Here is a 25,962-nt window from a genome sequence, read left to right on the forward strand (position 1 = left end):
ATATAAACCCCATGTGGGTGGGGGGTAGGTGATTCATGTGTAACAGTGAATGAAGTAGTGGCTATTCACCCTGGTAACAAAGAGCCAGAGTCTGACGATGTATTAGTAGCACAGCCTTTTAAAAATTGTGTTGATGTTAAGTGTGTAATCCCAGCAATTAAGAGACTAAGGCAAGCAAGTTACAAGTTCAAAGGCAGAGTGGGCTACAGAGTGACTTCCAGACCAGCCTAGATGACTGAGAAAGACCCTGCCTCAATATGGAAACAGTAACAAGGGCTGTGTTAAAATGTAAGCAATTACCGTTCCTCACTCCAAAAACGCAAACATACAGACTCCCAACAGTAACAATTTAGTTTAGAAAACCAATCTAAAAAATACTCCCAGATTACTGCAAAATCGGAAATTGCCATTGCTTTGCTGGGCTTTAATCCATAAAAGGTAATTTCTTATGTTTCTGTGTAAAATAACTCCCATAAATTATTCACCAAAGAGAAAACCTTCCTTATCTCAACTTTTGTGGGCATTTGAACTCTGTTCCCTAATTCACGATAATAAATGAGTTTGGCCTTCATTTTATAATTGAAGACCGTTCAAAGCTTAAGTTCATTGTTATAAACGTTGTGACTTAACCAAAGGGCAGGAGACAAATGCTGACTCAGAGACCTAAAATTCATAGGGGAGGCTGGAGGGAGGTACTAGCTTGCTTTATCAAAATTTAATTCTTTGTCTAAAAAAAAAAATTGTATATAGAAAAAATATTTTCAATTGCTAGTGGTGCTATCTCAAGCTACCTGCTCCAATTTTTCTCCCATTATCTCCTACGGATTGTCACCTTTGTTTGTGCCCTGATGACATGAGCAAAAATGATTTGACTTCTTTGCATCACAAAAATATTTTAACTATACATCAGCAAAGCATAAACCTGAAGCCCCAGATTCTTTGAGTAGCGCAGTGTATATTGTAGCTAATTGGTTTTAGCCATCTCAAAGGTCTGTAATCGTCAAAAGAAAAAATAAGGGGGGGGGGGGTCAGGGGTAAACATGGTGGCACACACATGTGATTCCAGCACTTGGGAAGTAGGAGGATCAGTTCAAGGTCTTCTGCTACACAGAAATTCCTACAAAATGTTAAGGTTCTTGGGGTCTGTAAGTCTAAGAATTCATTCAGAAATGAATGAATGTCTTGGGTGGTTTTATTTTATTCTTGCCCTCATGTACTCTTTATCCCCCTACAATTAATGTTAATTTTTGAAATGATGATAAAAGATGTGTGTGCTTGTGAAACTGACTCAAACAGGCAAAAATGCTCTAAGAAAGAGCCAGTCACCAATCCCTGGAGCTATCATCTAGTATTTCAGTATTTGTTTTCCAAATTCCCCTTCACTGTATAGAAGTTTCCACAGCGATGGAAAATATTACACATATTAGTGTATTATACATCCTTCTGTATAGGGTGTCTCCCTTTGGCGTGTCACAGAGCTCTTGATGTTTATGAATCTCCATGGATATCACTGCTGGACTCCCTACTGTGCCCGCTGAGTGGATCCTCCGCCGTTTACCAAAACAATGGCCTGAGGGTGGGCGTCAGCTTGTGTGCAGCTGGGCCTGATAGAACCCTATCTTTTCTAATTGCAGGCTGTTCTCCAGTCAGGGATGCACAGAAGGATCTTAGTTATTCATTTCTCTCGTCTGCGTTGAGGATAAGCTGTGAGGACTATCAGGTGCCCAAGGCCTTAGCACCAATCAAAAGAAAAGGACAAAAGAGAGATGCCACCTCTTCCTTCAGCTACAGTGGCATGAAGTGGATAGAGAGACGGCTGCGAGCCTCCACTTTGTGCCCAGCATGGCAGAAGCCTGATCTATGAGAACGCCTCCTCTTCCATGAGGAGAAGAGCCAGGAGCTTCCCTCTCTTCCTTCCCTTTGTTTCTTTCAAAAATATTTACAAGTGCCAAGAGAGAGAGCATGGTGTCCTTGCTTTGTTAATCAGTCTGCCTTCTTCCCAAAACACTTTATCTGATGCCATAACAAGCTAACATACACACAATGTGTGGAGCTTTCCAATACAGAGTGAAGAATGTTCAGCGAGGTCCAGGCCATGAGTCATCCTCCCCCTCGTTTGGGATAAATAAACCTCTGACAAGGCAACTGTCCAACTAGAGCACTTTACAGATGCCAGGAAAATGGGCCAAATCTTCATTCAAGTAGAATCCAACCCTTAAGTCAAATTTGCCCAAGAAATCCTACATGGTCAACAGGAGGCCCATGGCATCTGTAATTAAGGTCATACGCTTGTGGTTTCTAGTTGTTTACTATGCTGGAGATCAAAACCACGGTCTTGTGTACACGAGGCACTCTCCCTACCAATGAGACAGCCACTGAGATAGCCAATGAGATAGACCCTGGCACTTTGCTTTCCAAACACAGAATCCTCACCCATGTACGCTGCCCAGTGGAGAGCACGCCGGTCCTTCTTGTCAAATGCGTTGATGTTTGCCCCTTTGGCCAAGAGTAAACTGACCATCTGAAAGATAACAAACAGTGAAATCAAGCGTTCCCTCTGCAGGGATGAGGGCTCCTTGCCACCTGCAGGTGATCCAAACCAAATTAGCATCAACCCTAACAGCAGCTCAGGGATCCAGACTAGGAAGACAACGGGCTCTGCTGCTCCAGTCAAAGAAGACAGAAAGGACAGTCTGCTTTCTCAACTCACTATGGTCTGAATTGGAGAAAGGATGTAACTACCCAGGCGACACACCTCTATTACTCTCAGATTCACTGAGTCTCAACAATCACAGTGGTCTGATCGGTGGAACAAAGGGTCTGAGTAGTGTGCCCCCGTTCCCAGTGGTAAGAACACTCACCTCCATGTGTCCATTCAGAGCCGCGTGGTGCAAGGCTGTGCGCCCGCCTCTGTCAGAGACATTGACACTGCTCAGTAGTGGAATGATCACTTCTGCACACTTGACAGCCTTATTGGCGGCCGCCACGTGGAGGGGGGTCTGCCAATTCTTGTCTCTCGCATTGACATCAGCCGAGTGTTTAATCAATACTTGCACTGCCTCCTACAACAAAAGCAGTTTGCAGGGTCACTGACAAATGTGCAATCAATACTTCCTGTGTAATAAGGCGCTTCTCTGGACACAGGAACTTTAATGATAAAGGAAAACAGTGCTGCCCTCCCAGGCAGGCTGTGGACAGGCCAAGTCATAGGAGATCTGAAGAGTAGCACAGCATCACTCTGTCTTGCTTTGTCAGGTCAAGAGCCTGACCCCCATCTAAAAGCAAGTGTGTCTCTCTAAAGACAGTTTTCTTATCAGGCATCCTTAGAGCACCTGAGAGCATTCATGTGCAGATGTGCATATCAGATATGTGAGTAAAACTTACACACACAAACACACACACACAAAGTTCTCTAACATTAGAGGAGTCTGACAATAAGCCAACAAACTCCCAAAGCCTGTCACACATTCTTAGACTACTTTCTGGGTCTTGTGTGTCAACATGCAACACATAACCTTCCATCTCGTGAGATCAACATGCAGTCAAAGAAGCAAAGTGTACTGTCTCAGTTTAAAGCTATAAAACAGTTCCAGTTTTTCCACTATAATTAGTGGCTGTTTTTGTTGTTTTAGTTCAGTTTATTTTTCCATTTGTTTGTTTGTTTGTTTTGAAACAAAGTCTCAGTAAGTTGCCCCAGGATGGCTTAGAACTCACAATGCAGCACCGATTGTCCTGTCTCAGCCTCTTGTGTGATGAGATTTCGAGTGTACATCACCAAGCCTGGCAATAGTGAGCAACTTCTTTGCCAATCTTTTTTTTAAAACAACTATTGAGACTTCTTCATTTGACTTCCTCTCCTTGACCCAATCAGCTTACCAGTTTCTTCACCTATGACTTTCAACTCTACCTACACTACAGAATCAAGATGCCTCGGTCCACCCAACACTTTGCTAGGTTTCAGCATTTCTTTCTGCCTCCCATTTAGTCAAGGGACTTATATAGTTCCTTTCAAGAAGAAAATCCCTGCTGACTGCTTCTCCTTACTTCCAGAAACCTCCCTAGGAGTCATTAGCGGTATTATTCAAAGATATCTTGCCAGTGTGGCATCAACAAGCTGGTGAAAGGCATCAGTACCACCCTGTTGCTACCCTTCATGAAACAAGAAGTTATTTTTAGGTACCTCATTCACCAGAGGATGGATATCCAAACTATGTTACCATACGAATATATAATAGTGTGTCCCAGATAATTGATTTGAACTCAGCAAAATCAACACTTTGAGCCCAGATGTCAATGCTTTTTAAAACATTCTGTGAGTCAGAAGTAGCAATATATTGAGAAAAGCAACTAACTTAGACAGCAAAATGAGAGCAAACACATTGTGGAGATCTATTATATAATTGATATGAGTAGTACAGTAACTTTAGGAACCTCTTCTAGATGATGTAAAATTCAGGAAACTGAGGGGACCCAAATAAAGAGAGAATAGATACACACCACCCACTCTCAAAGAAGCTGACAAAAATACTACTCAATACTTCTTGAGCCCATTTTAGAGTGAAACAAGAGTACATAATTTTTTTTACACTTCTCTCTTTATCTCTCTCTGTGTGTGTAAGGATCAGTTCTCTGCTTCTACCACAGGGGTTCTAGAAATTGAGCTTGGGTCTTCAGGCTTTACTGCTGAGTCACCGCCCAGGCCCCACATGCATTGTTGATGCTCACCTGTGCATGAAGCATTGCTAGAACTACAAAGATCAAGAGAAATTAATTTGATTCTAGCCCAAAAACAGTTGAAGGAACAAAAATAAATAAAAGAACATTCAAATAACAATATAAAAGATATGACACTTTAGAATAAGAAAGTAATTTAATCTACTAACTATGGTCTGATAAGTTCCAAAGTCTATTTGAAGGAAGAAATATCGTCCGTGGTGATATGAGAAGGCAGTACTGGAATCTCCAGTTAGAATGCTTTAAAAAGGAAAGCACTGTAGCTGATACTTACCTCAGGTTGGCACTAGGCCCTTGGGTACTAAAACCAAGGCTCTCCCCTCACTTATGAAGAAATCCTCAGGGAAGAATGGTGCCTCCACAATACTGAAGACTCAAGGCTCGCCCCCTTATTCATTCCCTCTTACTGCGCACTTCAGTGTACCTGAAAGTGTACTTGCAGGTTCTAATATGTACCTTTAAACTAAGCGTCCAAAAACTGCCCAGCACCAGTGGGACAGGACTGTAAGCTCAGCTATTTGGGAAGCTGAGGCTGGAGAATTGCAGTTTGAGCTATATAGGCTGAGCTTAAGGCCAACCTAGGGAACTTAGTGAAACACTGTCTTTATATAAAAACTCGAGAGGTGATTAGGGATTGTGGTAGCTTGAACAAAAATGGCTCCATGGGCCATAGGGATTGGCACTATTGGGAGGTATGGACTAGTGGGGGTACATGTGGCATTGTTGGAGGAAGTGTGTCACTAGAGATGGGCTTTGAGGTCTCAATACTCAAGCCAGGCCTAGTGCGGCTGTCTCTTCCTGCTGTCTGTGCGATGTAGAACTCCAACCCGCCTCTCCAGCACCGTGTCTGCCTGCATGCCACCAGGCCTCCCGCCATGACAGTAATGGACTAAACCTCTGAACTGTAAGTCAGCTCCCATAAAAGGAATCTCTTGTGTATTGTATGGCTGCAACACCTGTCAATTAAAAAAACCTATGGCCTATAGCTGAGGCAGGAAATAGAAGGTGGAACATCTGTTAGGCTGAAGGATGCTGGGAAGGAGACAGGCATGGGAGAGTTAGCCAGCAAGATGAGGAAGATGGATGCACGGTGCCTGAACTCAGGTAACCAGCTACATGGCAGAATGTAGATTAGAATAATGGGTTATTTTAAGTTATGAGCTAGTCAGAGAAGAGCCTAGCTATATGGCCTAGGTATTTGTATAATATTTAATGAGTGTCATGAGTTGTTATTCTGGGAGTTAAGACAAGGAAAAAACAACCATTTAAAAGTTTTCCTTTAAAAAAGTTGCTGTGGTCACGGTGTCTCTTCACAGCAATGGAAACCCTAACTAACACAGGAATATATTTACTGGCAGAATGCTTGGCTAGTGTGTGAAGCCCCAGGCTCAAGCCCCAATACTGGGGGATGGAGGACAGCATCCGTTCTTGGTACCCAAGGATGAGAGATAGCAATAGCAACTGAGCCAGGATAGCCCTAGCATGGAGGCTCCTCTCTGCTCTAGGGAGAGCTTTGGGAGGTAAAAAGCAGTGACAGGTTTAATCGGATCTGACAAGAACATGGACAAGGCAGAGAAAAGCCAACAGAAGACTGTTACCTTCTCGGTTGTATAAGCAAAAGATAAATAAAATATCCCACGTGCTAGTTCGAGTATACATAACCTAACTATAAATGAAATACAGTATTTTGAGGATGTGTGCCACATAAATGTTTTGCAGATATAGGACATAAGATGGCAGCACACTTTTCGCACATTCACGGCAAAGCACTAACACGTGCTTTCACTTGAATACCTTTTAGTTTAGTGTTATTTCACTGTGCTTGCATGGGTTCTTGCTTTTGTTAAGTATTATGTGAGTTTAGGATAGATTAACAAAATAAAATATGCAAGATCATTTCATAAACTTATTCTGTTGGGAGAGAAGACTAGAGAATTGATGAGGAATTTACAATTGAAAGTTAACAAGATATAATAATCTTTTCTCTCTCTCTCTCAGTACTGGTGATCACACAGAGCCTGCATCTAAGCCAGTGCTCTACCAGGATCAGCATTCCCAGCATAAAATGTGTGGTTAATATCACAATGGAGAGGAGGTAAGACATTGCCTAGATGCATTTGAATAAATGTTTAAGAATAATTTACCATTCATTTATTCAAAGCAATATGCTAAGCAGAGACCGTCTACAGTTATATTCAAGTAATGTTTACATATAAATAAAGGCTTTTTGTTTGGGAGGCTGGAAGACCTTAAGTTCAAGGCCAGCCTCTGCCACGGTCAGTATCTTTACAATATTTTACCCATACACGTAGTGTGTCTTTTTTTGAAAAGAAAACTATTTGTGGGGACACAGTTCATCTGCTCTCCCAGTGCCCACGCCTTCTTTCATAATACCACAGCAGAGCAGAGAAGCTGAGACAGCTAACTGCAGAGGCGAACATCCTTGCTCTCTAGCCCTTATTTGCACACACCCCAGAACAGCCCTTGACTGAATGGTCAGAAAAGTCATCAAATCTGATTATAAGTTTATTTGCTGGGAAAACACCATTTATAACTAAGTCACCTGCTAAGGAGGAAGCTTAGTTAATTAGACCAGTGCCAGGAGTACAATCAGCCACCCAGATCTCCCAAAACCTCTGAAACCACCAAGCGAAGACCAGACTTGTACAAGATGGGGCATGTGGTCCTTACTTAATCCTATCAGCTCTGAAGGCACCATGGTCATGACTGATATTTGAGCCGCACTTTAAGAGTTCAAGTTCATTAACAGCCGGGGGGAAGTGTACAAAGCAGGGCATCTCCTTGCTTCAAGCTTTCCCCATGTGACTGCAAACGTCACCACACTGGCCTTTCCTACCCAGCTCTTACCACTCAAGGGTAGCTTGAAGAACCACACCTTTTTTTTCCCCTACGTTTGTTACATGTTTTACTTCTGCCGTTCTCCATTTTCATGTTTATGTCTGTTTACTTCGTGACTCCCACACTTTCCCCCTTCCTAAGGAGAGAGGACTTTATCGAGAAATATACAGAACACAAAGGAGGAGTTCTTAATCGGAAAAATTCACTTTTGAAAACGTGAAAACATCTGCAACACAATTCCTGCACCTAAGACTCAAGGCACATTACTCAAGAGGGGGCAGAAAGATTGTAAGAGCCAGAGCATGCCATTTCCTGTGAGACTCTGTCCTCTAGGAATGTCAGAAACTATGCTCATAAGGTCTCACCAACTTGGATGCCCAAATGTGAGCTGAGCAACAGTAGATATGCTAAAGTGGACAGGGAAAATCCCGTGATGTACATGAAGAACTACAGGCAATTAAGGAATTCTGGGAATAGGAGAAATAGCCTTCCCCATGGAAAAGCATATCAACTGGTTATCCAAAACCAAATGGTCAGCTCTGAAAACATACACACAATAAATAAAGGAAACATACACACAATAAATAAATAAATAAAGGAGTGAGCAAGTAGTAGTTACGTATAAACATACACATACACACACACACACACACACACACATATATATATATGCAACAAGAACACACACACACACACACACACACACACGTGCAACAACAACTAATACAAACAAGAGTCTACAAATTTGAAAGATATCCAAGTAGAAATATCTCTATGGAAATCCCCAGAGGGAAGAATGAGAAGGGGAAAATGATTCAATCATATTTTAATCTCAAAAATTAGAAAAGACTTTGATTTTAAAACTGTGTTCCTATTTTAAGAATTTTAACCTGGAAAGTGCTTTAACTTGGATATTTAGGAGACTAATTTTTTAAATCAAAGGTGGCTTTCTTTTCCTATATTTTCACACTGGCTAAAACCTAATGTCTATGAGTTTCTTCTAATATAAATATACAAGGTACAGAACAATCTAATGCTGGAGGAGGATAGCCAGTACTTTCCAGACTAAGAAAAGATACTCAGTGGCTTCCTGACTCTGTGTGAAGTTCTGGTTTTTAACAATCACGTTTTCAGCTAAGCGTGGTGGTAGTGGTATACGCCATAATTCCAGCCCTCAGAAACATAAGAACCATCATAAAGCCAAGACCAAAACAGCACCCAGTCCCAAAGAAACCTTTTATTATTGTTTCCAGGGCTTCGCAATTCAGAACTTCTACAAAATAATTAGGATATAATTAGAATAATTACAAAGTAATTAGAATAAAAATGATAAAAAAATTAAATTATTAACTTATTGTTAAATCTGACAGGTATGAATATTTTCTTTTTTTTTAATATTAGTTACAGTTTATTAATTTTGTATCCCAGCTATATCCTGCTCCCTCATTCCCTCCCAATCCCACCCTCCCTCCCTGATCTTCTCCCTGCCCCTTTCCAAGTCCACTGATAAGGGAGGACCTCCTCCCCTTTCATCTGACTCTAGCTTATCAGGTCTCTTCAGGACTGGCTGCAAAGTCCTCTTCTGTGGCCTAGCAGGACTGCTCCTCCCTCAGGTGGAGGGAGGGGAGGTAAAAGAGCCTGCCATTGAGTTCATGTCAGAAATAGTCCCTGTTCCCCTTACTAGGGTACCCACTTGGGTAATGAACTACCATGGGCTACATCCGAGCAGGGGTTCTAGGTTATATCCATGTATGGTCTTCGGTTGGAGTATCAGTCTCACAAAAGATCCCTGTGCCCAAATATATTTGATCCTTGTGGAGCTCCTGTCCTCTCCAGGTCATACTTGTTTTCTCCTACATCCAATGTCCATCCCATTTGTCTTTCTAAGTGAAGGTTGATCATCTTACCCAGGGTCCTCTTTCTTGTTTATCTTCTTTAGGTGGATAGATTTCAGTATATTTATCCTATGTTATAGGTCTAGTACCCACTTATAAATGAGTATATATTACGTGTGTCTTTCTCCTTCTGGGATACCTTACTCAGAATGATCTTCTCTAGATCCATTTGCCTGCAAACTTCATGATTTCTTTGTTTTTAATTGCTGAGTAGTAGTGTAAAAGTACCACAATTTCTATATCCATTCCTCCGTTGATAGATATTTGGGTTAGAATAATTACAAAGTAATTAGAATAAAAATGATAAAAATAAAATAAAATTATTAACTTATTGTTAAATCTAGCAGGTATGAACATTTTCTTTGTAGTTTTTTTTTTTTTTTTTTTCTTTTTCTTGTCTGTCTGGTTTTACTGAGATGTGGCTCCTTCTCCAGCACAGCCTGTCCTTGAATTCAAGACCCTCTGGTCTCAGGCTCTGCTACAGTTACAAGCACAAGCCACCACACTGGGGTATGAAGTTACCCGGTTTCTCCTGAGGTTTCTGAAAGCTCACAGGTAGGGTCACAGTGCTGGGCCACTACATGCAGTGCTCTTTCACAGCCGCCTTTTTCTCTTTTAAATGAACAAACACCAGGGAGAATCCTATTTCTCCTGAATGGAGGTTTCAGCCCTGTTATGCTCGGTCTTATGACTATAGGCCTTACGGATCACTCCCTGTGGCATCCTGCCTGCAGATGATAAAGGCAGAGGAGAGGACTGACTCAGATGCCACTAGTTGATGATGGCGCCTGCAGTCACCTGATTTCCTACCTGAGTTCCACTTTTTAGGGGTTTCTCTCTTTATAGAGGCCATTCCATCCTCCTGAGGAGTAGATACAAATACTGCAGCACTTGGAAAAGCTGAGAAGAAACAGCACACATTTTAAAACCACCACCTTCACCACTGCACTTCACTTGGCCACAAATCACTATGTAGACGTGAGGCTGAAGTACACACTAGTTCTTGCAGGTGTAAGCAATGTCAAACTCAGTGCATTATAAGAAGCTTTAGGCCAGACTCTGGGTCTTAGACGACCTTCCGTATCACACACAGAGCTTAGCCGGTGCCTTGAACATACGACACATGCAGTAACTTCGGGTAGCGTAAACATAGGGACATGATCGCCAACAAGGTTTGTAAATCACAGCTGACACATATTAACAGGACAGCTATTGTACTGTAGGCTAATGCCCTCGAGGCCACGACGAATCCTCAAGTCTTAGACTGTTGTATACATTTCATATGATTGTAATCTTCAGGGATTTTATCCCATACTGAGTATAGAAATTTCATGTTCTATAATAACTGTATAAATTGATGATCAACCAATTTGCTCGATTAATGGGATTAATTAATTTGCACATTGTCAAATTAAACTAAAGCCCATTATTATAACTATTACAAGGTACAGTTATTCTATACAAAGCTATTCAATGGAAACTTGGGGAGTGTTCTATGGGGACTATTCACAAAGCCTCATCATTGAATGCTAGAAAAGACAAACACAAAAGTATCCACACTGGAAATCTCCCTACTGGCTAGCTTTTACAGAGCTAGAAGAAGTTATGCGGGGGGGCTGAGGGAGAAAAATGGAGCAACAACGTTACCCAGCTGTGAATCCTAGGAACTATGATACCAACTTGCCAGGTGAGGTGTGCCCACTTGACTATAATGGCATGACCGTTACGGAGGTAACCAACATCTCCCTGATTGGATTTGAAGTCCACGTCTCAACTCCATGCTATAAGTCCCAGTCAAAAGCCCACGGCACTGGGTCTGTCGCAGACACTAGAGGGAATTCAATTTGGTTTTTTAACTAAATTAACAAAGTGTAGAACACCTGCAAGTGTTGATGAGCCCCCCCCCCAAGGGTGTGACTGTTGGAGAGATGATCCTCAAGAGAGATTTCATCTCTCGCCACCTCTGGCAGTCAGAAAATCTACCCACAGGAGAGCCATCCCTGCCCCTCCCCAGCTGCAGCACTTAGGAAAGCGGGCTCTGCCTTTTGCTTGGGCAATACCATGGAGCTGGCCTTGATGGCGAAGGCAGGGGCAAGTCAGCCCTGAGGGCATGATAGTGGAAGAGCTGTCCCAGCCCCTCACAGTCTGCAGCACTTGGGAGGGTGAGCCCCAAACCTTGACTGGTCAACACAACGGAGCTGTCTGTGGAGGCATGGGTGTGGGTGAGCTAGTCCCATGGGCATGAAAGCAGGAGAGCTGGCCCTGCCTCCTGCCAACAGCTCTTCCACCATCGTACCCTCAGCTAGATCCAGGGCTCTGAATTTTCCCACCCCAAAATCTCTATCATCTGTGAATGGTTGGGAAACATGAAGGGGCCAGTCCTGCTGTTCCAAAGCCTCGGGAGCTCCATGACACAGGGCAACAACAGGATAGCCAGGGGTCCCAGTGAGGATCCAATACTGATGCTGTCACAGAAGCCAGAGATCTCGAACCGGACCAGTGACTCACTGCAATGAACATCTGCAAGTGAAGATGTGTGGACAGAGGGATGTGCTGTGGGACACACTGACTCACCACATCCTCCATGATGAGATGTTTTCTCTGCTTTGTTTTTGTTGTTGTTTGCCTGCTTGCTTGTGTGTTTTATTTGTGGCGGGGGGGAGGTTGCATGGGTGAAGGGCAGATATGAGGGGACAGGGAGATGAGCGGGACTGGGGTACATGATGTGAAACTCACAAAGAACCAATAAAACATTTTTTTTAAAGTGGGGGAAGAGCATCAAACAATTAACAAGTTATCAAACAATTAACTTGAGACAATATAGGAAAGCATTCCCAGCATCCAGACTTCGGTCTCACGCAGCCTCGGCAGCTCGGAGGTCAAAGCTGACTAATGCTCACGAGGTCTCCAACTCAGTGTGGATGCTCGGTTCTCAGCATGGCAACATTTAGGAAAGCATAGTGTCCTCAGTCCAATACCCCAAAGGCAGGGTGCAAACAGCTCTAACTCTTCTGACCCAAGCACAGTCTCTAGAAGAGGGAAGCGAAAGGCTCAGCAATTCCCTGTTAGTGCTGCTCCGCTCATCAGAGCGGAAGTAACACGTTCACTGGCCCATCCTGGGCCGCAAACATCATCGTCTCAGAGGTCACACTGTGTACTCCCTGAACGTCACACAGCACAGCTGACACCGTGTTCCGCCCAGCGGCCTCAACAAACAAGTGTTAAGCTTCTCCATGTTCAACTCCGGGCAAGTGTGCGCTCGGTTCTGTTCCTCACAGGTGCTCTATCCCAGAAAGCAAAGCAAGGAAGCAAGAGAGACGCACTGGAGAGGAGAAACTGAAATAGTTCACAGCAATCAGAATATTCCCTCTAGGAAGCCCAAGTTTTTCTTATTTCTGTTGGTCTCTGTTACAAAGTACATTTCTCCAATATTTATGTTAAAGTCTCTTCATTTCTCCACCACCTTGGGAGAAGTCAGCAAAAAGGGGAGAGGGGACCAGTGTGGCATTGAGTGGCAGGCAATGTTTGGTTCTGTATTGTTTTGATCCTGGGGTACCAGGTAACAATGTTAGGGGTGCTATGGAGTTTAGAAGCTTTTCGATGAAGTAACTGTTTTTACCACACACTTATTAACAATCTCAATCTGAAGATGGACCACATGCCAGCTCATACTGAAACTCCTTAGCAAGTGCTATAACATTCTCTTTAGCAAGTGCTAACGGCCAAAAACTAAAAAAACAACCTAACTCCCCCCCCCCGTCCTTCCCCTTCAGCCTACCTTTCTTCCCCCCAATTATAAGGAGAAGCTTAAAAGAGTAGCAAGAGGACCAAATTCAAAAGGAGAAATGAGCTTGAATTTAGGGCTTCCACAGCCTTGGGATGAGCCCAAGTTCAGATGGTCAGTGCATGGTCAACTCTAATGACAGCCTCTGAGATTGCAGTTTTCATTAGAAACTGCTCAGCTGTGGCAGATGACACAAAGGCATTGTCTTTTGTGGGTTTATATTTAGTTCCTTCCTGCCAAGAGCCATCTACGAGCAGTTTTTCCTCTTAACCCAGAAATCCTGCAGAGGCTGCTGGTTAGTGGAGAAAGCAACAAGTGCCTTTCATTGACACAGAAATAGAATGGAACAACCCATCATTGGGCTGACTGGGCTCACACATATTAGGACATATAATGACAATGGACTGGTGGCTGATGGCAAATGGCCATTTTGATGGATGTGTTTGTAGGGGTGCTCACTTAACAAAGTCACAGGGTACTGAAACCGAGTGCCGTGTGTCCCTCTCTCCCCTAAGACTGGAACCACAGATATTATTCCCTTTGTATCTCCATCAGCATAAATGGTACCTGGTATATAGAAAGGGTCTAAATTATTTCAGCTAAAAGGCCTTGTCACATATATTTTAAAAGACAACATATTTGCTAAGGATGAAGTCATCTTAAGGTCTAGCCTCTGAAGTACTCCCTCATGACGAAGCTGATCTCTTGAGGCTGGTCTTCCTCTCTTGAGTGGCCATTGTGATTGCTTTCCCAGGTACAACAGAAATGCAACATGGAGCCATCAGATCAATTCACTGGTACCTGCCCAGGGTAGTTCAGGATTCTTTACCTCCCTCCTTCCGTGTGGCTATTTGGAAAGAGCACAGAGCCAAGACCTTTTCAAAAACAACTCCAAACACCCAGCGCAACAAGGAAGATCGTGTGCCCTAAGCTACCACATACTAAGAATATTCCAAAATTCCCACATAGTTGCCAAAGAGGAAAAGTTGGCACGGATGCCAGGCAGAGACACGGTAACGTGAGCAGACTCACTGGAGAACATTATCACTTCCTCCAATGCCACCTCTGCTGGGCTAATTTACCCACACAATGCTCAGTGCCTTTCAGGTGAAAATCTTGTGCCCTCTCCAGCCAGGCTTATATTCCCTGGTTCCCTCCCACCCCTGTTCCCACAGTGACCCTCCCTTTCTAGCCTTTCCATCCGTCAGCCTCCCAATGCAATGGCTTCTATGATCATCCCAGCCCACTCTGGCCTCGCACGGATCTGCTCGCTCTGTCTCCAGGATGAAGACTCACAGAAGCCAAGGTTCATGCTGTGCAACTTGAACAACCAAGATGCCTCCTGCTGCACCGTGTCTGACATTCCCAAGACACACAAGAGCTGCCCATGAAAGGCTTCTGTGTTCCCGGTAGGATCCCGGAGTCAGTAGAAAGACCTCTTTTTTGACGGACAGCAGTAGGTGTTAGACTAAAGGCGGGGATCACTCACTTCACTTCTGGAGGCGACAGCGCGGTGCAGCGGGGTCAGCCACATGTTGTCCTTGGCATTGACGCGAGCTCCTGCAACCAAACAGCACAGGTTAGGGCCTAGCGGAATCACGGGCCGTGTGCGGCTCCTATCCGCCTGGTCTCACCAGCAAGCCTTTTCTTTGTGTAAGTTGTAATTGGACAAGACTTTATTGAGGATAAAGGGGTCAGCAGAAATCTGTCCAACCCTGAAATCCCAATATTTCTCTAGTACCAGATAGATATTTTTTGATACAAGAATCCGTATTCCATGAAGTTTTCGGACAGGAGCCTGTGCAGATTGCTCACAGCTTCTTTCTGCTGTGGAGCAGACAGGTTCAAGCCCAAGCTGAAACTGATTCACAATGAGAGACCTGTTCCGTGCCCAGCTCACTGAAGCCAGGCCACAGCGCGGCATATGAGTGGAAGCCGCACACAGGTGGGCTCCTGGGAAACAGAACACACATTGCTCCCTTGACATTCCCACAGCTTCCCATGGAGCAAACCTGCCACAGATACACCTGAACAATGGAAACACCTCGTACAAGCCTTTGGTTCAGGGTTTTGATAAATCCCACCATGATGCTATTTTATAAAATGGCTGCAAACAGAAACCGGGAGAAGGCATCTATAGATCAGTGAGAAGCACCCATTTTTGGTCTTAGGATAGTGAAGAATCTCATGAGGGTGGAGAGCAGAATAAAAGAGACTAAAAGGGCATTGAAAAGGAAGAAAACAATAGACACGTAGGGGACAAGAAAGTGAGTCAGTGGAAGCAGAGGTTAAACACAGAACCTTCTAGAAAGGCAGCAGGAAACATTCGTGGGTAAAAGTGAGCTACTATTTAAGCCACGGACTAAAAAAATAATGAACCATAGACCTGATAGTATTTTCCTTTACTGAGGACAAATACCATCAGCAGCATTCATCACAGAAAACAGCATTATCCCCTAAACAAAGGGGAAACCCAGCCACTCCCACCTCCCATCTGATGTCATCAGGAACAAGTATTTGTTTTTTAGAGCCTGAGGTTATCGTGAAGTGCTGTCAAGGTTGAGAAGCATTGACAAACTTAATTTTAAACAAAGTTAAAATAACTTGAGAGTCGGCTTTCACCAACTCCATCTTGTCTAAAGGGTTTTAAAGCCCACCTGCATGAAGACCACAATAGAGCTAGAAGCCCTGAGCTAAATGCTCTGAAGTGACATTATGTTGGAAGGACAGGGGGGCTTACAGACAAAGCCTGGGGTTCGCATTTTGATTTCAGCAGCCACTATTCCAGGGACCCAGGGCTTCTAATGTGCAGAACAAGACTGACCACATACATTCTTCCCTGCTTGCCGGGCTGGGTGCTTGGGAGACTCAGCTGGATGTGAGGATCCGTCACAAATCGAAAAGCTCTAGCAAATGATTAGCAGTTCTCACTTCAAAGTCACCTCAATAGCTCATCCAGCCGTAGGTCCACGGCTCAGAGCTTCATAGTGACAATTACGGTGCAGTACAAAGGACTTTCAAAAATGAAACATACAAACAAGCACGTTCTTTTAAATTCTCACTTAAAATGTTTTTATTTTATTTTACGTGTGCAAGTGCTCACTTGTATGCACACATGTGCATGCCTGGTATCCACGGAGGTCAAAACAGGGCATTCCAGGACCCTTGGCACTGGAGACACTGATGGGTGTGGACCACTGTGAAGGTGCTGGGAAGCAAAGCCAGGTCTTCCGCAAGCTCCAGCAAGGACTCTAAGCCGCCAGACCCTCCCTCCAGCCTCCAAATACACACTTCTTCATTTTAATTGTCTTTACATTTATCTGTACAGACGCACACGTGGAGGTCAGAGTTCTCGCTCTCCACTAGGTTCTTGGAATCTAGAGATAAAACTTAGGTTGTCAGGGTTGGTGTTTGATTGTGAACATTGAGAACACCTTTACATACTAAGTCTTCTTGCTGGCCTCACAAGCACGTTCTTTTTCTTCCTTAAAACAAGTGTGTGTGTGTGTGTGTGTGTGTGTGTGTGTGTGTGTGCGCGCTACATGTTTGTGGGAGCCCACAGAGGACAAAAGGGCGTCGTATCCCCTGGAGCTGGAATTGCAGGCAGCTGAGAGTCACCTCCTGTGGGTGCTGGGAGCTGAAATCGTCCTCCGGGAGAGCAGCAAGGTCTCCCCACTGGGCTTTCCCTCCAGCCTCATCAAGCAGATTTGTAAAAGTGAGGGAGACTCAAGTGTTATTTAATCCTAGGGACAAGGAAACCCAGGTGTGATTTTAACAAAAGTGAACTGGAGAATAAAAGCCCCATTGCTGAAATGGAAATCTGAGATGTTTTTCCATGGGTGTCGGTGCCAGCGGAGAGTGAGGTCTCAGGGCTGCTGAGCAGCCTCTGGCTCAGACAGGAAGGGCGTTTGTCCCCGCAGCTCTAGCAGAGCATCCCGGAAGCTAGTCAACCTTTCCCAACACCGCCTTTTCTTACATCTCCACTGCGTACACAAAGCGTGTACACCGCGTGTTAACCACGTGCACGGCGATTACATTCACCTGTTTCTTCGGCACTGAGGTGGCAAGGATCACGAAGGCATCACACTCTCCTGAGAGCTGGGCCCAGGCTGACTGCCCACACTTTGATAGAGTGCGTCTTGAGCTTTCTTTCTTTCTTTTCCCATAAACACAGACATACACACCACACAGATACACCACATATCTACCACACACACACACTCACACACAAACATACCACTCACATACACACACAGTTACACACATACATACACACACACACATATACACACACCACACAGATACACACACTCACACACATACATAGACACACTTTACACAGCACACACACAGAAACCATCCTGCTGGAACTGGGGAAGTGGCTCATTCAGTAAAGTGCCTGTCATGCAAGCATGACACCTCCATTCAGATCCTCAGGACCTGTGTGTTCCCATCCTCAGGCTGAGGGTGGAGACAGACAGCCCCTGGTACCTGCTAGCTGGTACAACTGATGACCACTAAGCTTGCGTGGAGAGAGACCCGTCTCAGGAATAACATGGAGGAGGAAGAGGACAACCAATCGTGACCTGTGATGTCCATGTGCACACCCCCGCCTAAACGCCTACAAACACACACACACAAACAACCCAAGTCTACTCAGCACACATACACACAATAACCAAACCAACCCTCCTGAAGAATTTCATTCTGTTTTGTTCTTTGAGACAGGATTTAGTGCTGTTGCCAGCTGACCTGGAGTTCACTGTGGAGTCCAGGCTGGCCTTGAACTCACACCTTGATCTCAGCCTTTCAAGTCCTGAAGTTACAGCTGTGTGTCACCATGCCTGGCTAAAATTTAAAGTGTGTGTGAGTGTATGTTTTTACATAAACTGTATTGTTCTCATACCTTTAATTTCCTTGCTCCACTTAACAAGGTATATTTTATATCTAGGCTGTCATAGAGTGAGTCAATTTCTTTTCATTGCTACATGTATTTCAACACAAATATGTCATTTTTTTTTAGACAGTTCCTCTTGCGACAGATAGTTTGGTTACTCCCAATAGCTTTCCAAAAATTACAAATAACTGGTATTCATAAAGTGACTTCTGATGAAAATACTCAAAATAATTAAAGATGGACTTTATGTGTCAAAAGCAATGCACACTTCGTGCTTTGATGGTGTCCTCAGCTCTCCAAAGCATGGCAATTTACACTCAGCGTCTAAGGCTGCTTCGTTTCCACGTGTCTTCATCAATACTTTTTATTACCGGTCACCTCAAGTGTGGCAAAGCTGATCTAATCACACTGCATTGTGTGAGGTGAGAGAGCATGTGTTTTATCCTGAACGGTAGAGGGACAGAATCTTCTGGAGGTGGTAGGTAATATTGTTTTGATTGCAGCAATGATTTAATGACTGTATACGCATATGCCTAAACTCACCGAATTATTTGTGTGTATGTATACATACATACAATATACATGCATGTATATACATGAAGCATACAGTATATTGGTTATACTTTAATAAAACTCCTTCAAAATAACTTAAAATATTGCAAATCTGGTTGGAAGAAAATGCCACCTCATTTTTTTTCTTTAATACTGTGTTTAAACATTTCCCATCATGTTTGGTTCCTGGTTATAAATACATTTTCTGAGAACCACGTGGTTCCTATTCTTCGCCCATTTCCCCCATGTAACTTTGAAACACACATGGACCGAGCGGGGTGGCTATTGCCATCACTGTCATGTACTGACCATGCTTACTTCTGTGCAGATACAAGGCTGGCTTTCTGTCTTAAGACTGTCTGAAGGAGGGAAATGCCCCCTGCCTGCTGGCTCTGAGACTCAGGGTGCCGGGTCCACCAATATGAGCCCTGTTGTGTACAGGCTCAAGGGAGCTTGAGGAATGGGAGGAACTGCTCCATTCTGCCTCTCAGGCTTGCCAGAAGGCGGGCTGAGCAGCTGCCAGGAAGGCCTCTCTCTCAGCCTCGAGCTCTGATAGGAGCAGTATCGCCTGCAGGCCATCTCCCCTGGCTCCCCATCCCCTGCCTGGGAACACCCTGGAGACTCTTGTTTACCTCCCAGGATGGGGCGTCAGATGGTTTGAGCTCTTCATTGAATATTCATAACTGATTTTTCCAGAGGAAACCCTGTGTTATGCGCCTGCTTGTCAGGCGCCATCATGCACTGAAGGACAGTCTTCATCACTAAGGGTTTAAAGGCAAATCCTCCTTTACCCAAGGACATTACAATTCTTAATCTCAAAAATAAGTATTAAATATTACTGACTCTTTAAAAACAAGAGATCAGCTAAGAATTAGGAAGCACAGCTCTGACCACTGACGAGGCGGGGTCTTCATTTTATGTCTAGTCCCTCTTCGTCTTAGTCCCAAGTGGTAGGGAGGAAGGAACTCTGGAGTCTTCTCTAGAGGTAATATTTCTGTTCTGTGAGCCCTGTCATCAAGGAAGAAGTGGAAGGGGGAAAAAGGACTGAGGGGATCAAGATGGACTAACTGATGGGAGAATCTGACTGATGAAAGGCAATCAATTCATGAGGCAAGTCTGTCCGAAGACCGGCTACTCAGCTCTTTAAGGGAAAGAAACAGGAAAGAGTGTATTAAAATATGATTACAGTATCGTGCAATTGAGTCGCTATCTGATATTTTTCTGTCAAACAGACCATATATTCCTGCAGCTGAGGAGTCCTGTCACCTTGGAAACACATGTGATAATGTCATGTATGTGACAACGGCTTGAAACATTTTTCAGACTCTTCCTGAAGTTGCCACTAGAGCCAGCTTGCACACTCACCAGAAGGCTGCGTGTTAGTACTGGGCCATATGTGTGTCGGTGATCAGTTCTGCTTTGTTTAATCACACTCTTCTACCAGATGTTAAAAAGATCAACAACTCCACCCACAAAGGATGGCTCTCTGTTAGGCATGAAGGAACAGAAGAACTGTGCACCCCCAGTTCTGCAGACAACTGGCACTAGAACTAGGAAACTCAGTTGAGGGGGGGGAAATCACAATCATTTTGCTGAACTATCACTTGACCGGTGGCACACATTCTGGTACATGTATTTATTATTTTATTTACTTTGCGTGTTTGTGCAGGCAGGTAGATGGTTGTGTGTGTGTGTGTGTGTGTGTGTGTGTGTGTGTGTGTGTGTGCGCGCCTATGTGCCGGTACACACATGTGGAGGCCACAGGGCAACCTCTGGGATTGTTCTCCAGCCTTGTCCACCTTGTTCTTTGAGACAAGGTCTCTCCGTGGGACCTGGGGCTCACCAATTAGGCTATCCTGGCTGGCCAGGTGGCAGGGCATCCGACTGTCTATTATTTCCTCGATTCTGGGATTACAAACACACACGACCATTCCCAGTAATTTATATAGCTGCTGAAAATCAAACTTAGGTCCCATGCTTGTACAGAAAGCACGTTGCTGACTGAGCTTTCTCCCCAGACCCTTTAGCAAATTTACTCTGTACTGAATAGTTAGACCTGACAAATTCACATGTTAGAGCACAAATATTCACTTTATTTTCCAACACAAAACTCCCTCACCCTTGTCTATCCAATTTTTTCTGTAAGATATTCTTCTGTGGCTATTTTCCTGTGGGCTCTGTTTTCCTTACCTCAACCCTGACCTCCTGACTAGTTCTCACTGCCTGTCCCCTCCCCACCTTCCACATACCACCACCACCACCACCTACCCACCCACCTCGATCCTGATCTGGCCAGTTCCCAAACAGAAGCTGAGTCAGACGAAGAAATCAAGCCAGAGTGACAGCAGGGATAAGAAGGCAGAAAGAACCCGCAGAGCCTGTTCATCGTGAAGACATTCCCCCACTCCTCCACCCTGCCAACATGTGTGTTCAGAGACACTGGGGTTCCAGCTGCCTGGCTGACAGGAGACGAAGTCAGCTTAGTGAGTTTGGGTCTCAGCATGCCCTGAGAGTTTGCTCAGCAGCAGAGAGCACAGCTATAACAAGCTATTCTGGCAAGGTCAAATTATTTGTCCAACATGGGAATCATTAGCGCCTCATTCATTACGAAATGAGAAAACAGTGTGGTTGGATTCCCCAAAGGGTCAGCTGCCAGATGAAATCTCAGAACCGAAATCACTGTAGCCGAATGATATTTCTTTAGGGATGTAAAATATAAATCGGACAAAAGTCCTTTCAGGGAAAATGAAAGCTACATGTTCTGCAGAAGTTGGCCTCTGTTGAATAGAATTGCTAAAGAACTTTCTCAGTTTGATAGGAAGAAGGGAGAGAGGGAGGGGAAAATGCCACAACAAACTGAATCAAAGTTATGCTAAAGAGATTAACAGATCAGTAATGCTAACAGCAAATGTGCAGATCATGATGCACACAACAGCTTCTCCTGATGCTCTGGACTCGGCCGCAGGTACAAAAGACCAGGACTCCTGTGCCTGTGAAGGTGACATGAGGCCAAGTTTGTTGAGAAACAGCGGTCTCGTTAGGAGTGACCCTTACGATGCAGGATTTAAACCTCCCCTTCCAAAGTGGAGCATGAACTCCAACTTTACTTGTTCTTAGATATTCCTCTCCCATTCTCCTGCCCTTGCCCCCTCCCTAGGATATAACTTTTTAAAGATTGAGTGTGTGTGTGTGAGAGAGAGAGAGAGTGTGTGTGTATGTGTGTGTGTGTGTTTGATGTGTACCACGTGTGCAAATACCGGGAGAAGATAAAAGAGGGTGTCGGAGCCCTGGGAGCTAGAATTCCAGGCAGTTGTGAGGTGCCTGATGTGGATGCTGGAAGCTGAGCTCACGTCCTCTGGCATGTGGCTCTGAACCACTGAGCCATCTCTGGTGCCTTGGACCCATCAGACACAAGCGGAACATCCTTCATCCAAACTTCCTGAGTCAAAAATTCACAGAGTTTTAATTTGGAGGGAAGAATTTTGGTCTATTTGACCAAGGCCTACATGAGGTTCAATTCTGCTTCGTTATATACCTTAGACATATTTTGGTGTGTCTGCATCTTGGCAGTGGCCCGTCACCATCAGGTCAGGGGTAGAATTTCCCTCTTGTGGCATCATGTCAGCACTTGGAACATTTCTGGACTTTAGACTTTCAGATAAGGGAGTGAATGATATCTTGGCAGTGGTGACATTATTGCTTGGGGTCGTTAGGTGTTTTGTCACACGCGTCTTTGTTTTACACATTGATTCTGTCAACAATTTCCCATAGACCAAGTTTCAGCCACGAGGGTAAGCATCCAGGGCTGCACTGGCTCTTGGCCGTGGTCTGTGCCAGCAGCTCACAATGGGTGCTTGTTTGGAACACGGCCCAGAACACCCCCGGGTTGTCAAACGGAAGATCTGCTCTTCAGAGAACAAGAAATGTCCAGAAAACTCAAAGCGTGCCGGAGCACAAACACTCTTGTTTTCACATACATTATACCCGATTCCTGGATAGAGCTACCCAAAGAATGGGGACACCACAAACCCGAGAACGCCAGGAGCTTTCCTCGCGGCACAGCACGGTTCTGTCTTTGCCACGGTGCTTTTCATGTTTATTGCACGCGTGCCCCTGCTCTCGTGCATTGTGTACTTTGAAATGTCAACATTCCCCCGTTACTGCTGCAGACAAAGGCAACTCCTTCACACAGGCCTTTGCCTAGTTCATTGGCAACAGCATTCCCTCCATATTTTAATCCCTCCAAACAAAAACCAGGAGAAGGAAAAGCTGAGAGGCTGCATACAGTCCTCAGCGAGGCACACAAGTGGTGCTCGGGTTTATCCTAGGCATTTGCCTAGCAAGCAATCAAATAAAAAAACCACGTACTGGTTTTGGAAACCTGTTTGGTGAGCTGTACGGAACATAGAAGAGTTTAGAAATGAAAACATTCACATCTTTAAATCTGATGAAATGTGAAAAGTACAGAGGAGTGAAAAAGAGAATCTCATAGACCAGAAGATATAAGGATTAGAGGTGACATGATTCACTTATTTGCACCTAGTTTTTAAAAACGTGAAATACCTGATAGAGTTGTAGTAACCCCTTCTATGTCTTTTCATGAGGATACCTCAACACCGCCCCTGTCTACTTAGAGAAACCTCTATTTAGAAACTGACATGGCTCACTTACGTCTGTTTTCTCACTTTTATTGAAGTCATAGTTGTGTATTATTTTTGCAATTTTAAATATACATAAATATATGCCCTTATTATACATACTGTGTACTACACAGAGTATATAAACTCATATAGGGTATATATGTGTGTGTTCATGTAGACCTTAGACAGTTTTCTTTTCTCACAATTAAAAAAAACTCAAGATACCCAAATGTACTGAATTTGTCTATAATGCCAAATCTGACAAGATAGACAGGAGTCAAACTTTCAAAGCAATATAAAAATATTTTATTTAAGAATCATTGCCAAACAACAATTTCTTTTATTGTATTTCTTGTACAGTCAAGTTGCTGGTCAAATAAAACTTTGATGAGCAAAGCAAAGAAATTCTGTTTCGTTCATTGTAATTACCAGTCTAGTAAATTGGTCGTTCAAGCTTCCACGAGCAATTGGTTTTTGAACACGGCAGTTATTTACCTGACAGAATCAGGAGTTCAATGATCTCTGCATCTCCCAGGAATGCAGCCACATGAAGCGGAGTCCGTTTCTCAGAGTCCTGAAATGAACAATACCAACATCAGTCAGCGGAAGCTGGGTGCTGAGACGCCTCCCTCACTCTGGGGTTCACACTTGTGGAAGAAGGCTTGGAGGCCAACCTCTGCGGGCGACTTTAACAAAAACCCACGAGCAACCACTTCTCTAGTGGCTGGTCAGATAGTACAAACGACTCCCCAGAGCAGTCTAGACTTTTGCCGCCACCCTTGGAGTCCTCTCAGAGGACCAAGCTAAGCCCCTCTTGCTAAAGACACTGCACGCTTAGGACACAAGACACAGATTGCTGCCGGGGGAGAGAAGCACAGTGGTCCACTCAGCTGCAGCGCCTGTGCACAATGATGGCCAGTATGGCCAGCTATCCCATGGTGCAACAGTAGCCTTTGCAGCGGCAAGGCCTTCTGAGGACATTGCTGCTTGAGGTGAAAGCTAAGGCAGCTCTGCCTTCACGGTCTGTACACGGAAAACTGGCTCAGTCTGTGACCACGAATAATGGCATGGGGCAGAAGCTCAGCCACTTACATGACCATAGAGACTCTGGGGCTGCATCACGCCAGCTTTAAAAATAAAGCTACATTATTTTAAAAATGTGCGTGCTGAAATGAGAATCAGGTATATTAATTTGGGCAATGAACTGTAAAAACTCTCTGTAGTGGACGTTTTGGTGTCTTTAAAAACTCAGTTATCGGAGCTGGAGAGATAGCTCAGAGGTTAAGAGCACTGGCCACTCTTCCAGGATGGTCCTGAGTTCAATTCCCAGCAACTGCATGGTGACACGAAGCCATCTATAATGAGATCTGGTGCCCTCTTGTTGCATGCACGTGTACATGCGGGCAAAATACTGTATACATGATAAACAAAAAAAATAAACATGTTTTTATATTAATCCCAGGTGTGGGATATGGGGCTGCTTCAGACTGTCCACAGCAACAGACTATTTGCCTCCTGCAGGCTCTGAGAGGGTAGTGATTTTTGCCAGCAACTGCAATAGTTTAATTCTGAAGACTCTGGAGAGGGAATAAACTCCAGAGCCCAGAGAAGGGCAGGAAGCTTGAAGGAAGAAGGTGGCTGCTGAGCGCCCCTGCTGCTCCTGGTTGCTGTTGTTGCCATTTGAGAAGTTGGAGATACCCTGAAAGGAAGATTGGACTTGCCCCAAGGAACCCAACAACCCTAACCAGCAAAAAGTAGCTAAAGAGAACTCCACCCCCCTCTCCCCACTAACCTTCTTTCTCTCCTACCTAGTGTTGGGGTGTTAAAAGGGATTAGGGTAGAAAAGGGTTGGAAGGGAGGTAAAGGTATAAAGAACCCCAATAAAATAGATGAAAAGTACATGATTCAATCCTCCAAGGTTGAAATTTCCTGAAAGTAAATAACAGCTCTTATTCCTCCTTATCCTTGCGCTGGCAGCATTTCAGAGACCCGGGGTCAGCTCCAAATGAGCCAGTCCGCAAGCAGGGCCTCTTCCACTTAAGATTCCTGGGATCCATTGTTGATTCTGTCACTCCTGTTACCACTTGATTATACAATTGACCTAACAACCTTTTACTATCCCAAGGATAATAGTCTCCCAAGATGTTTTCTCACAGTCCAGGTCCTCCCTTTCCCTCTGTTTCTTTTAGACTGTTGCTTTGTGCATTTCGTGTCTGAAACCGACGGCAGACAGGGGACATGACAGGGCTTGATCTTCAAACCACTTTAGCTGTTGGAAGACCTAGTGAGTGGTTTTATGGACTGACATTAAGTGAACAAAGAGAGGAGCTTAAATCAGATGGAAACTCATGCCATACATGTATGTGCTAGCAGCACTGCTGATAGCAAAGAACAGTTTGCAACTAAAAAAAAAAAACAATTGGAAATCTGAGTCGATTATATAACTATAGTGAACCCTGAATTAGCCTAGCTTTGAAAACAATGGTGAGTCGCTTGAAAATTTACATACGTATATACATACAAAATTTACATATAAGACTCAAGTATATTCTTATAGGCAGTAAACTACAAAACCACTTAAGACACAAATATTTTCTTTCT

At 44.2% G+C, this 25,962-nt stretch overlaps 1 protein-coding gene across 6 annotated transcripts in view; it reads right to left on the reverse strand.

The window, feature by feature from the left end:
* Ankrd44 (ankyrin repeat domain 44) overlaps positions 1 to 25,962 on the reverse strand; it is a 268,251-nt gene that overhangs the window by 107,611 nt on the left and 134,678 nt on the right. For all 6 annotated transcript variants that reach the window (XM_060368368.1, XM_060368365.1, XM_060368366.1 and 3 more), the window contains exons 3-6: positions 23,857 to 23,935; positions 14,762 to 14,832; positions 2,862 to 3,062; positions 2,434 to 2,521 (exon numbers count right to left, since the gene is read on the reverse strand). In XM_060368368.1, the coding sequence (XP_060224351.1) occupies positions 2,434 to 2,521; positions 2,862 to 3,062; positions 14,762 to 14,832; positions 23,857 to 23,935 (439 nt within the window). The remainder of the gene's footprint in view (positions 1 to 2,433; positions 2,522 to 2,861; positions 3,063 to 14,761; positions 14,833 to 23,856; positions 23,936 to 25,962) is intronic.

Source organism: Meriones unguiculatus, chromosome 15 (genome assembly GCF_030254825.1).
Source record: "Meriones unguiculatus strain TT.TT164.6M chromosome 15, Bangor_MerUng_6.1, whole genome shotgun sequence".
Classification (NCBI taxonomy): domain Eukaryota; kingdom Metazoa; phylum Chordata; class Mammalia; order Rodentia; family Muridae; genus Meriones; species Meriones unguiculatus.